This window comes from Piliocolobus tephrosceles, chromosome 21, assembly GCF_002776525.5.
Source record: "Piliocolobus tephrosceles isolate RC106 chromosome 21, ASM277652v3, whole genome shotgun sequence".
NCBI lineage: Eukaryota > Metazoa > Chordata > Mammalia > Primates > Cercopithecidae > Piliocolobus > Piliocolobus tephrosceles.
Window position 1 is genome coordinate 20,517,921 of NC_045454.1, and position 15,961 is coordinate 20,533,881.

At 39.4% G+C, this 15,961-nt stretch overlaps 1 protein-coding gene across 2 annotated transcripts in view; it reads right to left on the reverse strand.

The window, feature by feature from the left end:
• The window catches only part of LOC111554009 (zinc finger protein 568), a 42,515-nt gene that overhangs the window by 8,298 nt on the left and 18,256 nt on the right, over nt 1-15,961 (reverse strand). For both annotated transcript variants that reach the window (XM_023229233.3, XM_023229232.3), the window contains exons 5-6: nt 9,152-9,278; nt 8,781-8,876 (exon numbers count right to left, since the gene is read on the reverse strand). In XM_023229233.3, the coding sequence (XP_023085001.1) occupies nt 8,781-8,876; nt 9,152-9,278 (223 nt within the window). The remainder of the gene's footprint in view (nt 1-8,780; nt 8,877-9,151; nt 9,279-15,961) is intronic.

A 15,961-nucleotide genomic window follows, 5' to 3' on the forward strand; every position in this document is an offset into this window, starting at 1 on the left:
TGAGTAGAAGCAGGCATGCTGCTAAACGTCCTACAGCACACAAGGCAATCCTCCAAGAATTATCTGGCCCAAAATGTCAATAGTGCCAAGAGTGAGAAATATATAAGAACTAAGGAAATAAAGTAATTAGGAGCCAAGATTTTCAGCATAAAAGGTAAAAGGGCCCTATACTTTTAAATTTTAATTGTACGTATCTATAAATTCATATATATTTTTCTTTTTCTTTTTTCTTTTTTTTTTTTTTTTGAGATGGAGTTTTGCTCTTATTGTCCAGGCTGGAATGCAAAGGCACAATCTCAGCTCATCACAACCTCCGCCTTCTAGGTTCAAGCTATTCTCCTGCCTCAGCCTCCTCAGTAGCTGGGATTACAGGCATGCACCACCATGCCTGGCTAATTTTGTATTTTTAGTAGAGACGAGTTTTCTCCACATTGGTCAGGCTAGTCTCGAACTCCCAACCTCAGGTGATTTGCCTGCCTTGACCTCCCAAACTGCTGGGACTACAGGCATGAGCCACCGCACCTGGCCTATTTTTTTCTTTTTAAAAGATGCATTTTTCCTAGCTCTGTCCACTTAAAAGCTATAGAACCGGCTGGGCGCGGTGGCTCAAGTCTGTAATCCCAGCACTTTGGGAGGCCGAGACAGGCGGATCACAAGGTCAGGAGATCGAGACCATCCTGGCTAACACGGTGAAACCCCGTCTCTACTAAAAATACAAAAAAAAAAAAAAAAAACTAGCCGGGCGAGGTGGCGGGCACCTGTAGTCCCAGCTACTCCGGAGGCTGAGGCAGGAGAATGGCATAAACCCGGGAGGCAGAGCTTGCAGTGAGCTGGGATCCGGTCACTGCACTCCAGCCTGGGCAACAGAGCGAGACTCCGTCTCAAAAAAAAAAAAAAAAGCTATAGAACCAATAACTCAGTACTAAAGAGCAACCATAATACGCAGACTGCAGTCTCCACAATATCATTTCCTGCTAAAAAAGATAAAAGTTTTTTTTTTTTTGTTGAGACGGAGTCTCGCTCTATCACCCAAGCTGGAGTGCAGTGGCCGGATCTCAGCTCACTGCAAGCTCCGCCTCCCGGGTTCCCGCCATTCTCCTGCCTCAGCCTCCTGAGTAGCTGGGACTACAGGCGCCCGCCACCTCGCCCGGCTAGATTTTTGTATTTTTTTTTAGTAGAGACGGGGTTTCACCATGTTAGCCAGGATGGTCTCGATCTCCTGACCTCGTGATCCGCCTGTCTCGGCCTCCCAAAGTGCTGGGATTACAGGCTTGAGCCACCGCGCCCGGCCGATAAAAGTTTTTAAAGAAATGGCTATTTCCATGTCTGACGCAGGAAATTTACAAGATTAGCCAAAGATCCCCTCTTGCTAAAGATGAGACAATTTGAGTATTAATATATGGGCCTGGTGCCGTGGCTCATAACTGTAATCCCAGCACTTTGTGAGGCCAAAGTGGGCTGATTACTTTGAGACCAAGAGTTTGAGACCAGCCTGGCCAACATGGCAAAACCCAATCTCTACTAAAAAATTCAAAAATTACAGGTGTGGTGGCACACACCTGTAATCCCAGCTACTCAGGAGGTGGAAGCACGAGACTCGCTTGAACCCGGAAGGCGGATATTGCAGTGAGCTGAGATCACACCACTGCTCTCCAGCCTGGGCGACAGAGCAAGACTCTGTCTCCAATAATAATAATAATATATGAAAAATATTATTTATATGCCTATAATATATTCTGATGCTCAAATGACATAAATTTATAATGATTTAACTTGACAAATTTTGGAAACCTCTAGGGCATCAATCATTATTCTAAAAGCTTTTAAAGTGAAAGAGTATTTCTTTTTCCTGACTTGAGAAACTGTATTTCAGTGAAATCAAATAGTTAATCAGAGAGTTTTTTTTTACAAGAGAATTTCAGCTAATAAAAGCGAAAGATACTCTAATAAAATTATGGATCTAGGCTATGATGGTCAATAGGTGCTAAAACCCTTAAGTGAAAGGTTGATGGAAATCACTGACATAGGAGGATTTGGCCTGACAACACAAGAATCTACTGATCAATCTCAATTATATCTGTAAGTGGGACAAACCGACATAAGATGCAATAGGATATATACAGCATCACCTATGAAGTATACTTGCCAAAGATTTGAACCTTCATTGAGAAAGGCCAGATTACAGAAAAATGGGATAAAGAAGCATGTCATAAACACCACTAGGAGGAGGTTAAATGCCAAATCCAGAATAAGGTACATCTAGAGCAGGGGTTGGCAAACTATACCCACAGCCTGCTTCTGTATAGCCTGTGAACTAAGCATGTGCAGATTTTATCTGGATCCTGATTCAAATAAATCAACCATAAACAACATTCTTGAGACAATGAAATATATAACAGAGACTAAGTAGCAGATAGTAAGAAATTATTACTAATGTTGTTAAGTGTGTTAGAAATATTGCAGGATTAAAAAAAACTCTTGGCAATACATATGGTAGTATTTAAAACAAAAGGTAAAGTAGTTCAGCAAAAAAGCAAAACAAAACTGGAGTGGGGGTATGACAGAAATAGAGTAAACAAATCTAAGAAAATGTCGATAACTGTTGAAGCTGAGTGATGAATACATGAGGATTCCTTCTATTATCTCTCTATTCTTTTTTTTTGAGACGGAGTCTGGCTCTGTCACCCAGTCTGGAGTGTAGCGGCGCAATCTTGGCTCACTGCAAGTTCCGCCTCCTGGGTTCACGCCATTCTTCTGTCTCAGCCTCCCAAGTAGCTGGGTCTATAGGCACCTGCCACCACGCCCAGCTCATTTTTTGTATTTTTAGTAGAGATGGTGTTTCACCATATTAGCAAGGATGGCCTCAATCTCCTGACCTTGTGATCTGCCCATCTCAGCCTCCCAAAGTGCTGGGATTACAGGCGTGAGCCACCGTGCCCAGCTCCTTTATCTCTCTATTCTTATGTTTGAAAATGACTACAAAAACATTTACAGACCGGGTGCGGTGGCGTACACCTGTAATCCCAGCACTTTGGGAGGCTGAGGCAAGTCAGGAGTTCAAGACCAGCCTGACTAACATGGTGAAACCCCGTCTCTACTAAATACAAAAAATTAGCTGGGCATGTTGATGTATGCCTGTGATCCCAGTTACTTGGGAGGCTGAGGCAGGAGAATCACTTGAACCTGGGAGGCAGATGTTGCGATGAGCAAAGATCATGCCACTGCACTACAGCCTTGGCAACAAGAGCAAGACTCTTTCTCGAAAAAAAAAAAATTACAGAGCAGTATAAACATTTGCTTCAAGATATGTAGGTCGACAACAAAAGAGATAGTTTTAAAAAGTCAAAAATAATTGACCAATGGAGGTGAAATGTGAGGTCAAAGCACAGCATTGCTATAATCTGATATTTCTACTGGCTCTCTAAAACAAGTAATGTATAAGGTATACTTTGAAAAAACTAAAAATGCATATTACAAAGGAAAAGAAATGGCGTAAGAGAGAAATAACAGCTACATTAGGTGAAGAGAAACAAATAATAACCCAAGTTCTCATTACTTTTGCCTTGATTAACTGTCATACGATCCTGACAAGTCTATCTTGCGTGCAGTCTGCATACCACAAGCAAATTAATTTTCATAAAGTTCAAATTCCTTTATTTCAATATAAACATATTGAAGATTAGTCTGTCCAAACTAAATAAGATCCAAAATTGGTAATAAATATGGAGAGAGCTCCAACTTTCCATCTAATTGTGATTCATTTTTATATGTGCTTAAAGAACAAGGCATATTAGAAATAGGGAGGTCTAATTTTATTGAATAAAAAGTATAAAGCTGATCAGGAGGCAAGTCATCTTTGATTCACCACAGTGTTCTAACAGCAGGTCCTATCATCTTATCCTATCTTTATTTCTACACACTGAAACTGCCTTTATATCAAATTCCATTGTGTTTTAACTTTTTTCTTTCATACCATCATCCAAAATGATAACATTCCTACATCATTAGTTCTACAATGGTTTTCCATGCCCCTGGAGTTCCATCAACTGTGGGTAACTTAAAATCCAAATAACTAGATGTTTTTTAACCTTCATATTCTGTTATCTTATAAGCCTCTGCTTATAACTGACTATTGTAACCTTGCTGCCACCATGCACAGGGCAAAACTATAGCCTCAGTGATTAAACAGGGGAAAAATTAAACTAAATTGACAACAAAATTTTAAAAACAAAAGACAGCAAAAGAGAACACGAATGCTGGCAAAATTCAGAACTTTCTGACTCTACAATGGAAAATTCATCCTTGACTTCACTAATCTCTTACAATCTTCTCTCCTCCAGTCAGGCCATGTTTCTAATTTTACCCCACAAATAAACAGGCTAATTTTACTTTCCAAACATTTTGTTATGTTTTCTAATTTTTAATAAGTCTAAATAATCTATAGATCTTACAGGAAAATGGCTTCAATGCCAAGCTCTTTTCAAAAAGAAAAAGAAAGCCTAAATCTTGTTACTCCTTCTACAGCCCTTCTCTTAAAACTTTCTAGGTGTTCTTTGTCTGGTGTACTCATTTACTAAATTGCATTCACATTCAATTTAACATTCAACACTATCTCATGTGACTATGCCCTGTCTTTCTAACTCTAGCCTGATTTCTTCCACATTTATTTTGAAATCTATAGGTAAACATTTTAAAACAACCAAAAATAAGGAAAATCTTCCCAAATATAGTTCTGCATCAATCATGACTCATTTATAGGAAGAATTAAAGTTTTTCTTTCTCCAGATGGACTAATAAACAAGTGTTAGACATCAAAATATGAAAACACACAGAAGATAGTATATGTTTTCAGATTCCAACCACTCTGGTAGACACGTAATAGAATGTTAGTTGAGAGAAGCGCAAGACCAATGTAGGCTGGAAATACTGAGGACCATTTACTAGAAAATGATATTAAAGTTAAATAACTGCTAGAAATTAGGTAAGAGCACTCATAATTAATGGCAGAGATATGAAGAGTTTCAAAATTCTGGAGGCATTAAAGATACATATTCCAATGCTGTCATTTCTAGAGTTAAATACCTATTTAATAGCATGAACACAGACATAGCATGAAGGTACTTTGAGGAAAAGGAAGTCTATTGTAATTCAGAACTACTTTGGGTGATGTCCAGTGAGAGTTGAGAAAGGAGTCATTTAAAAGATATTTTATTAGAGAAGAAGAAATAAACAATAAACCAGAACCAAGGAAGAATTTGAATCCTTTAGAGAAACAAAAAGAAGAAGGACATTTCCAAGAAGGGTGAAATGGATCAAATACAGCATAGAGGACTTCCTGTTTCAATATGGTAGAATTAAACATCTCTGTCTCCTCTCCACTCTGCAAACATGGAGAAGAAGAAACAAAAAGAAAATACATCTTCTGACCAGGTGCAGTGGCTCACACCTGTAATCCCAGCTACTTGGGAGGCTGAGGCAGGAGAATTGCTTGAACCCAGGAGGCGGAGGTTGCAGTGAGCTAAGACTGTGCCACTGCACTCCAGCCTAGGTGACAGAGTGAGACTCCGCTTCAAAAAAAAAAAAAAAGAAAATACATCTTCAACGAACCTTAAAGACAGCTAGACTCCATCCCCAGAATAGGAGGAAAGAACAGAAAACAGACTGGATTAGGCAGAGAAGAAATCCAGAGATAGCAGTTCCTGTTTCTTATATCAAACAAAAAGTACAGGGAACATTGTTCTCTAAAACAGAGGCACTCCCTTGTGGGCAGAATGTATCAGTCATTTTTTTGCCAGATGTCTTGAGATTGCAGCAGGAACAAAACAGACTTCATCTGGCCCTGACAAATGGTACAAAGGCAGGGCTGAACAAGGAGATGCGAATAGCCAGTATTCTTATATAAGCAGTTTGTTAGCATAGGAAGATGGAAGAGACACTGAGTTCTACAGGAAATACGTAAATAATAATCTCTCTTGGCCGGGTGCGGTGGCTCAAGCCTGTAATCCCAGCACTTTGGGAGGCCGAAATGGGCGGATCACGAGGTCAGGAGATCGAGACCATCCTGGCTAACACGGTGAAACCCCGTCTCTACTAAAAAAAATACAAAAAACTAGCTGGGCGTGGTGGCGGGTGCCTGTAGTCCCAGCTACTCGGGAGGCTGAGGCAGGAGAATGGCGTAAACCCGGGAGGCGGAGCTTGCAGTGAGCTGAGATCACGCCACTGCACCCCAGCCTGGGCGACAGAGCGAGACTCCGTCTCAAAAATAATAATAATAATAATAATAATAATCTCTCTTTAACTTGGGAGAATGAAAGGGTAAACCAACTCTCAACACAAAACCTTGTATGATAAAGGAGGTCAGTGTGAGGTATCAAGGCTTCTTACCCACTCAGAGCATTTTTCTGGACAGTCTTCAACACTATCCTTCTGTAAACAGTGGGTACAGCAGGAAATACCTTCATCCAAAAATGACAATGATAATCATAAAAGAAATGAGCATGAAATCTATATGACGATGTTTCAAGGAACAAAAACCATGAATCCACAAGTTGAAAGGAAAAGCTGATACTGAGTGATCAGTTCCAAGACATAACCTCACAAAGCCACTTAAGCTTTAAAGAAAAAGAAACCTATAGGCATCCCAGAAAATAAGTCACCCATGAGAGGAAATAATCAGGCTTCAGACTTCTCCAAGCAACATTTGAATCTAGGAAACAACAGAGAATTGTTTAAATCCCTCAGGTAACGTCTACAAAAGAAAAGAAAGAAAAGAAAGTGGAAAAGAAAGTATGGCTCAAGAATTTTACACATGGCCAACTATCAACCAAATGTAAAGGTTAAAAAGATACTTTCCCATATGCAAAACTTCAGGGACTCTAGTTTCCACTAAATTATAAGCTCATAAAGACAGGATTTTGTTCAGTATACTGTTATATATCCATACCTAGAATGGCATTTCATCTTTGTTCTTACTATTATAAATGTAGTTTTCTTTCCTTAGTATCTTCTATTTGGTTGTTGAAGTATATATGAAAGCTATTAATTTTTATTTGTTAAATTTGATATCCTACCACCTCAATGAGTTCTCTTACTATTTGTTATACTTTCTCAATTGGTTCTCTTGTGTTTTCCAGGGCTATAATCTCATTATCTGTAAACAAGAATGATTTTATAGCTTTCTTACCCATTATTATAGTGAGATATACAAAAGCAACAATGGGAAAACTTGGAAAGCTCCATTTCTAAAGGACACAAAAGTAGATATGAAAATCTGAACAGAGTGTGTTCTTAGACAGAAAACATTGGCATTAAAGAGATGTTAAATTTCTGAAAGTTAATTTATATATTTAGCACAATCTCAATAAAAATTCGATGTAATCCCAGCACTTTGGGAGGCCGAGATGGGCGGATCACGAGGTCAGGAGATCAAGACCATCCTGGCTAACACGGTGAAACCCCGTCTCTACTAAAAAATACAAAAATCTAGCCAGGCGAGGTGGCGGGCGCCTGTAGTCCCAGCTACTCGGGAGGCTGAGGTAGGAGAATGGCGTGAACCCGGAAGGCGGAGCGTGCAGTGAGCTGAGATCCGGCCACTGCACTCCAGTCTGGGCGACAGAGTGAGACTCTGTCCCAAAAAAAAAAAAAAAAATTCGAACAGGTTTTTCTCTGGAAATAGACAGTTAAGTCTAAAATTCGTATGGTAAAATAATCAAAAATAGCCAGGATAACTCCAAAAAAGAAGTGTATGTAACTGTGGAAAGGAAGGGACTGTGTCAAGGATAAGATTTGCTTTTGCACAAAAGGTATATTATTGGTATTATAGGTATAATACTGGTTATATTTTTTTAACCAAGTATGGACCTCGTGTATTTTCAAAAAATTAAAGGAATGGAAGACAGGAATAAGCAGAAAGGAGATGCCATGGGATTTCTAAGCCAGAAACTTTTACATTTCTAAGCCATGGGACTGTCAGGGTTGTGAAGTACAATGGGAAGTGAAACTACTGTTAACCAAACACTAGTCTGAAGCTTTTTAAAATGGAAAGAAGGAAAGAAATGAAAAGAAACCTAAGTGTGAAACATGTTTTAAAATTACTACACAACCGGGCCGGGCGCGGTGGCTCAAGCCTGTAATCCCAGCACTTTGGGAGGCCAAGACGGGCAGATCACGAGGTCAGGAGATCAAGACCATCCTGGCTAATACAGTGAAACCCCGTCTCTACTAAAAAACACAAAAAACTAGCCGGACGAGGTGGCGGGCGCCTGTAGTCCCAGCTACTTGGGAGGCTGAGCCAGGAGAATGGCCTAAACCCGGGAGGCGGAGCTTACAGTGAGCTGAGATCCGGCCACTGCACTCCAGCCTGGGCGACAGAGCGAGACTCCGACTCAAAAAAAAAAAAAAAAAAAAAAATTACTACACAACCATGAAATACTGGGTACATAAGGAAATGAAACCATAAACACAAAGGAAAGAGAGTGCCCAAGGATCATAGAGAGAGGAACAATAATCCTGAAAGGAAGGCTGTGAATGAATTACGGAAGGATGGTATTATGAAATTGGATAGGGCTACTGGCCCTCTACAATTTAAAAGAGGAAAATATCTGCAATATAGGAAAATAATATCTAAAAATGTCACAGTAATCTAAACCACTCCATCCCATTTGTCACTCTAGAAGAATAGGGCCTTTAAGAAAATCTTGGAAATTGTGAAATGGCATCAACCCTTCACTGAACAAGTCTCATGTGGCTTTCTCATTCAGAGCTGCTTTTCACTTATTCACCTGGACAGTGCCTCCCAAACATTTCTTCCTCCATCACCCAGGGCTCCTCTTCTTGCTCCAACTTGAATATCACATCCGGTTTGGTGACTTGACAGCCTATTACAAGAAATAGCAAAGGATGTGGATGTTAATGCTGGAGACAACCATCCAGATCTTGGGCTAAGTCCAAGCTTGAGGGTTTACGAAAGATGAGGATGAACAAACTTACACAATGACACAAAGTAATTAGCCTTTAACACTGAAGAGTGGAGCACATACAGTCATGTGGAGAAAGGAAAGGCTACACTCATCTGGCAAGTTACAGTCTTCACACATTTCAGAAATAGAAAAGAATTTCTCTGTTAAATTGCAAAGCTACCAAGCTACCTTACCCACTGTAACTAGGTTGCTGTAGTTCTCCAGCATCACATCCCGATACAAGTTCCTTTGAGCAGGTTTCATCTGCTCCCACTCCTCCTGGGTAAGGTCAACAGCCACATCCTTAAATGTCACTGTTTCCTGTAAAAACACAATGCTAATTAATCTAAAGTCATCAAAATTAGGAATTGTGATCAAAACATGTAAGAACTTGTTTAGCTGGTACTCAGGGGTCAGAGGTCATTAAAAACCTTATCAGGTCTTCATATTTACCTAATTTTATATTATATTGTAGGGAAAATAAAGCATAGCAGAAATCTCCTTGAAGGCTATGTTAATTATTAAGTCAGCAAACTTACTCATTCATCATCTATTATGCAGGAAGCTAGAGTCAGTGGTCACTTAATTTTTACTCGGCTGTGACAGAGATGGAAGAATTGGACGTGACTCACAGGTAACTGGCTCAGAACCTGTCCAGATGTTTATGTGATCTAGGGGGAAGGGGAACATGGCAGAGAGTAAAGAGGTAAGAGAAATAAGGCAAGAGGAAGGAGGAGAGGCATGAAAATTTGAACATGCAAAGTATGAAATTCCTATAGGACAGGGTGTCCAATCTTTGGCTTCCCTTGGGCCACGTTGGAAGAAATGTCTTGGGCCACACGTAAAATACACTAACACCAGTTGATGAGCTTAAATAAATAAATAAATAAATCATAAAAAAATCTCATAATGTTTTTAAGAAAGCTTACAAATTTGTGTTGGGCCACATTCAAAGCTGTCCTGGGCTGCATGTGGCCTCCCGGTCGTGGGTTGGACAAGCTTGCTATAGGACTTTCAGATGGAAATATTCACTATGCAGTTAGATATAAGAAGAAAGGAGATGAAAAGTTTTTAGTCATCAACCTAAAATTGGGAGCTGAATCCATGGCCAAAGGATGTGAGCAGCTGTAGAAAATATACATGGTGGGTAATACAGCTAAGGACAGAGTCAATAGTTAACCATCGAAGAAAGGGAGTGAGGTTTTAGTCTTTTGTTTACTTGCAATCAAAGGATGGGAATTAAATCTATGAGAATGATATAACAGAAACCAACAAACAAATGCCAAATTTCTAAAAAAGAATGTGATTTGATCAATAGTGTCTAGCTCTTCCCATTAAAATAATTATACATCCAAATAAGGAAATAAAGAAAAACCTTTTAAACTGCAAAGGTTCTCTAGGGAAAAAAAAAAAAAAAAAAGCACCTGCATATCCATACTTAGGGGAACTTATTATAGTACAAATGGGACGAGATAAAATGGGAAATACAAATGGAAATCACCAAAGGCTGAATTTATTTTATTTTATTTTATTTTTCAGATGGAGTCTCACTGTCGCCCAGGCTGGAGTGACATGGTGCAACCTCCGCTCCTGGGTTCAAGCAATTCTCCTGCAGCAGCCTCCCAAGTAGCTGGGATTACAGGTGCCCGCCACCTCACCAGGCTAACTTTTGTATTTTTAGTAGAGACGGGGTTTCACCATGTTGGCCAGGCTAGCCTTGAACTCCTGGCCTCAGGTGATCTGCCCACTTCAGCCTCCTAAAGTGCTAGGATTACAGGCATGAGCCACCACGCGAGGCCCAAAGGCTGAATAATGTTTCTGAGAAACTATCTCTATGATGTTGAGATCATTACTATCATTAATATTATCACTGTCATCTACTGACTACTTGTTATGTGCTGGACAATGCTATAATATTTTGTTATGTTAACTTTTAAAATTCCCCTAATAAGGCTACAAAGTAGCTACTATTATTATCCATTTAGAAGGTAAGAACTCCTTGATAAGTTTAATATATAGATAAACACTAATGAGAAGTTTTTAAAGATTAAAATTTCTGGAAATTGCCCTAAAGGCATATAGCAAATAAAGAACTATTTAATAATAATAAAAAAACACTAAAACTTAATAAAAACTGTAAGAGTCTGTGGCATTTGAGCCACAATCTGCAGGTTTAAATGCTTCTTACCAGTTACGCTTGTTTTACTGTGGATTAGGTCCATGGAATACTTTCCATTGCTATCCTGGAAGTGGAATCCCTCTCAACTTTTTATTTTTTTTCCTCTCAACTTTTTAAAACTTACCATTCTATTGTTTATTACATGTTCTTTTTAAATCCCAAATTTGAATAATTGTATTATTTTTCTTGTTTTAGGCTTGACAAATGTGAAGAAACAAGGAAATGAATTTATTTGCAACAGAGTTATGGCAAAGTTCAAGCTTAAGGGCGCACTCAGAAACAACGGAGATTTTGGTGGAAAGCAATTAAGAGAAGGTGGTAATTCTTTGTATTTATTTGTTTTATTTTATTTTATTTTATTTTATTTTATTTTATTTTATTTTATTTTATTTTATGTTTTAGAGATAGAGTCTCACTCTGTTGCCCAGGCTGGTGCATTCAGGGCTCACTGCAGCCTCAAACTCTTGGGCTTAAGCGATTCTCCTACCTCAGCCTCCCAGGTAGCTGGATTACAGGCACAAGCCACTATACCTGGCTCTACTTTTAATTAAAAGCAGCAGGGTAAAGCACAGGACAGTTAACCAGAAAACCAGGGAAAGACAATAAAGGACCCTCCTGGGGTCAAAAGAAACCTCAAAAGACTCAGATCAAACTGTGGAGTAATTTATGCTCAAGGGATTGGGTAATTTAAGACAGTTTAAAAAACAGATCCAGAGCCGGGTACGGTGGCTCACACCTGTAATCTCAGCACTTTGGAAGGCTGAGGCGGGTGAATCACTTGATGTCAGGAGTTCGAGACCAGCCTGGCCAACATGGTGAAACCCAGTTTCTACCAAAAAATACAAAAGTTAGCCAGGCATGCTAGCCCGCGCCTGTAACCCCAACTACTTGGAAGGCTGAGGCATGAGAATCGCTTGAACCCAGGAGGTGGAGGGTGCAGTGAGCCGAGATTGTGCCACTGCACTCCAGTCTGGGCAACTGGGTGACTGCCTTAAAAAAAAAAAAAAAAAGAAAGAAAGAAAAGAAAAGAAAAGAAAAGAAAAAAAGACAGATCCAGGAAAGGGACAATCAAAGAGTCCTGACTGAACCACTGTCATCCCAGAGTGAGTTTGTACATGCCCAAGGCTATGTCCTTTGAGGAGTGACAACAGAGACTTCACACTACAGGGGAAACAGACTTCACTGAAATAATCTAGGCAAGTCACTAAACAAAGAACAACAAAAACAAGAAAAGAGGAAAGAAAATTTTACCAGAGTTGCTACTATATATATCCTTAATGTTCAGTTTTCAACAAAACATTACCAGACAGGTAAAGAGACAAGAAAGGGAAAAACACACGATGGAAAAAAAAGCAGACAACAGAAACTGCCTGTTAGAGGGCCCAGATGTCAGATTCAATATACAAAAACTTCAAAGCAACCATTATAGAGCTCAAGGAAATCATTATTTTTAAAAAGGAAGGTCTGATGACAATGTCTCATCAAATAGAGAATCTCAATAAAGAGACAAAAGTTATATTTAAAAAAAGAGCCAAATAGAAATTATAAAATTGAAAAGTACAATAACTAAAGTGAAAAAATTCACCAGATAGGCTTGGTCATAGATCCAAAATGGCAGAAGAATTAGCATACTTAAAAATAGATTGATAGGGATCATCAATCCAAAGAACAAAGGAAAAAACAATAAGGAAAAATAAACAGAGCGTCAGAGAAATGTGGAACACCATTAAGTGCACCAATTCATGAATGGTAGGAGTACTGGAAGAAGAAAGATACAGAAAAAACATTCAAAGAAATAATGGCTAGACATTTCCCAAATCTGACAAAAAACATTATACATTCAAGAAGCTCAATGAACTCCAGGTAAAACAAATGTAAGAGACCCACAGTCAGATATACCATAGCAAAAATGTTAAAAACCAGAGACAGAGAGAATCTTCAAAGCAAATTTGGAATAGAGTAAGCAAATGACACAAGATTTACTAGAACTTGAATCAACACAAACAAATGGTAAATAAGGTTAATATAATAAACATAATACATATTTGCTCTCTTTTCTCATCTTCTTTAAGTGATGCAACACTGTATGCAGTAGTAATTATAATAATGGGTTGAATTTGTAATACATATAACACAAGGGAAGAGGGAATAGAACTACATAAGACCAATATTTCCATATCTTAATGTAACAATATAAATCTGAAGTAGGTTCTGATAAGATATATAGTATCCAACTCCTAGAGCAACCACTAAGAAAATACAGTGAAAAAATCATTAAAGAAATTATAATTTAAAACTGGAAAACATTCGCTTAGTGAAAAGAAAGCAGTAAAGGAGAAACAAAAAATGACATAGGACAAATGGAAAACAAAAAGGAAAATGGCAGACATAGCCCAATAATTCTAGTGTTATCATTAACTCTGAATGGATTAAACAAGCTAAAAAAAAAAGGCAGAGATTGTCAGATTGGATAGAAAAACAGAATTCATCTATATGCTGTCTATAGAAAATACATTTTAGGTTCAAATACACAAATAGCTTGAAAATAAAGTGATGGAAAAAGATACAGCATACAAACAACCGTAAGAAAGCTTGAGTGGATATACTAATATCAGACAAAATAGAATTTAAAACAAAAGTGTTACTAAAGATAAAAGACATTTTATAATGATAAAAGGGTCAACCTGGCAGAAAGATGTAACAATTATATATGCATTAACAGTCTTAAAATACATAAAGCAAAAATACAGAATTGAAGGCAGAAATGGGCAATTTAACAAATAATTTTTGGAGACTCCAAACATCACTTTTTTTTTTTTTGGAGCCTCAGTCTATTGCCTAGGCTGGAGTACAGTGGTGCGATCTTGGCTCACTGCAACCTCTGCCGCCGGAGTTCAAGCAGTTCTCCTTCCTCAGCCTCCTTAGTAGCTGGGATTATAGGCTCCTCCCACCGCAGCCGGCTAATTTTTGTATTTTTAATAGAGGTGGGGTTTCACCATCTTGGCCAGGCTGATCTTGAACTCCTGACCTCGTGCTCCACCCACCTCCGCCTCCCAAAGCGCTGGGAATACAGACGTGAGCCCCTGTGCCCGGCCCAAACACCACTTTTAATAATGGATACAAGCAGGCGGATTATAAGCAAGAAGATAGAAGACTCAAACACCATACACCAACCAGACCTAACAGACACCTATAGAACACACTGCGCAAGAGAATACACATTCTCTGAAGTGTATATAGAGCACTCTCTAAGATAGAAAAGTAGGCCAGGCATGGTAGCTCAAGCCTGTAATCCCAGCACTTTGGGAGGCCGAGACGGGCGGATCACGAGCTCAGGAGATCGAGACTATCCTGGCTAACACGGTGAAACCCCATCTCTACTAAAAAATACAAAAAAAACTAGCCGGGCGAGGTGGCGGGCGCCTGTAGTCCCAGCTACTCGGGAGGCTGAGACAGGAGAATGGCGTAAACCCGGGAGGCGGAGCTTGCAGTGAGCTGAGATCCGGCCACTGCACTCCTGCCTAGGCCACAGAGCAAGACTCTGTCTCAAAAAAAAAGAAAATACGTTAGTCTATAAAAGAATCCTCAATAGGCCCAGCTACACTGGAGGCTAAGGCAAGAGGATCACTTGAGCCCGTGAGGTTAAGGCTATCATGAACTATAATCATGCTTGTGAACAGTCACTGCATTTCACCCAGGGAAATGCAGCAAGACCTGTCTTTTAAAAAAAAAAAAAAAAAAAACAGCCTCAATAAATTTTAAGAGAATTGTGTAAAGTATGTTCCTTGATCACAATGGATAAAAATTAGAAATCACTAACAGAAATAAATTTGTGAAATTCAAAAATATGTAAAAATTAAACAACATTCTGAAATAACCAATAGATCAACAAAATCACAATGGAAATTACAAAATACTTTGAAGTAAAAGAAAATGAGGGTGCAACATACCAAAACTTATGGAATGCCATTAAAGCAAGTTTTAGAGGGAAACCTATAGCTGTAAACACTTTATTAAGAAAGAAGAAAGATTTCAAATCAATTAACTTTCTATCTTAAAATACTAGAAGAGGAGTGGGTGTGCTCATAATCTGGCACTCTGGAAGGCTGAGGCAGGTGAAGTGCTTGAGCCCAGGAGTTCAAGACCACCCTGGGCAACATGGTGAAACCCCATCTCTACAAAATATGCAAAAACTTAGTCGGGCGTGGTGGTGTATGCCTGTAGTCTCGGCTACTGGGAGCTTGGGGGACCGGACTGAGGTGGCAGGATCACCTGAGCCTGGGCGATCAAGGCTGCAGTGAGCCATGATCATGCCACTGCACTTAAGCCTGACAGAATGAGACTCTGTCTCAATTTAAAAAAAAAAAAAAAGATACTAGAAGAGGATGATCAAACTAAATCCAAAGTAATCAAAAGGAAATAAGCAAACATTAGAATGGACATCAAAGAAATTCAGAATAGAAAAACATTAGAGCGAATCAATAAAACTAAAAATTGACAAAATGAACAAATATGACTGACAGAAAAAAGAAGACTCAAGCCGGGCGCGGTGGCTCAAGCCTGTAATCCCAGCACTTTGGGAGGCCGAGACGGGTGGATCACGAGGTCAGGAGATCAAGACCATCCTGGCTAACACGGTGAAACCCCGTCTCTACTAAAAAAATACAAAAAAACTAGCCGGGTGAGGTGGCGGGCACCTGTAGTCCCCAGCTACTAGGGAGGCTGAGGCAGGAGAATGGCGTAAACCCGGGAGGCGGAGCTTGCAGTGAGCTGAGATCTGGCCACTGCACTCCAGCCTGGGTGACAGAGCGAGACTCTGTCTCAA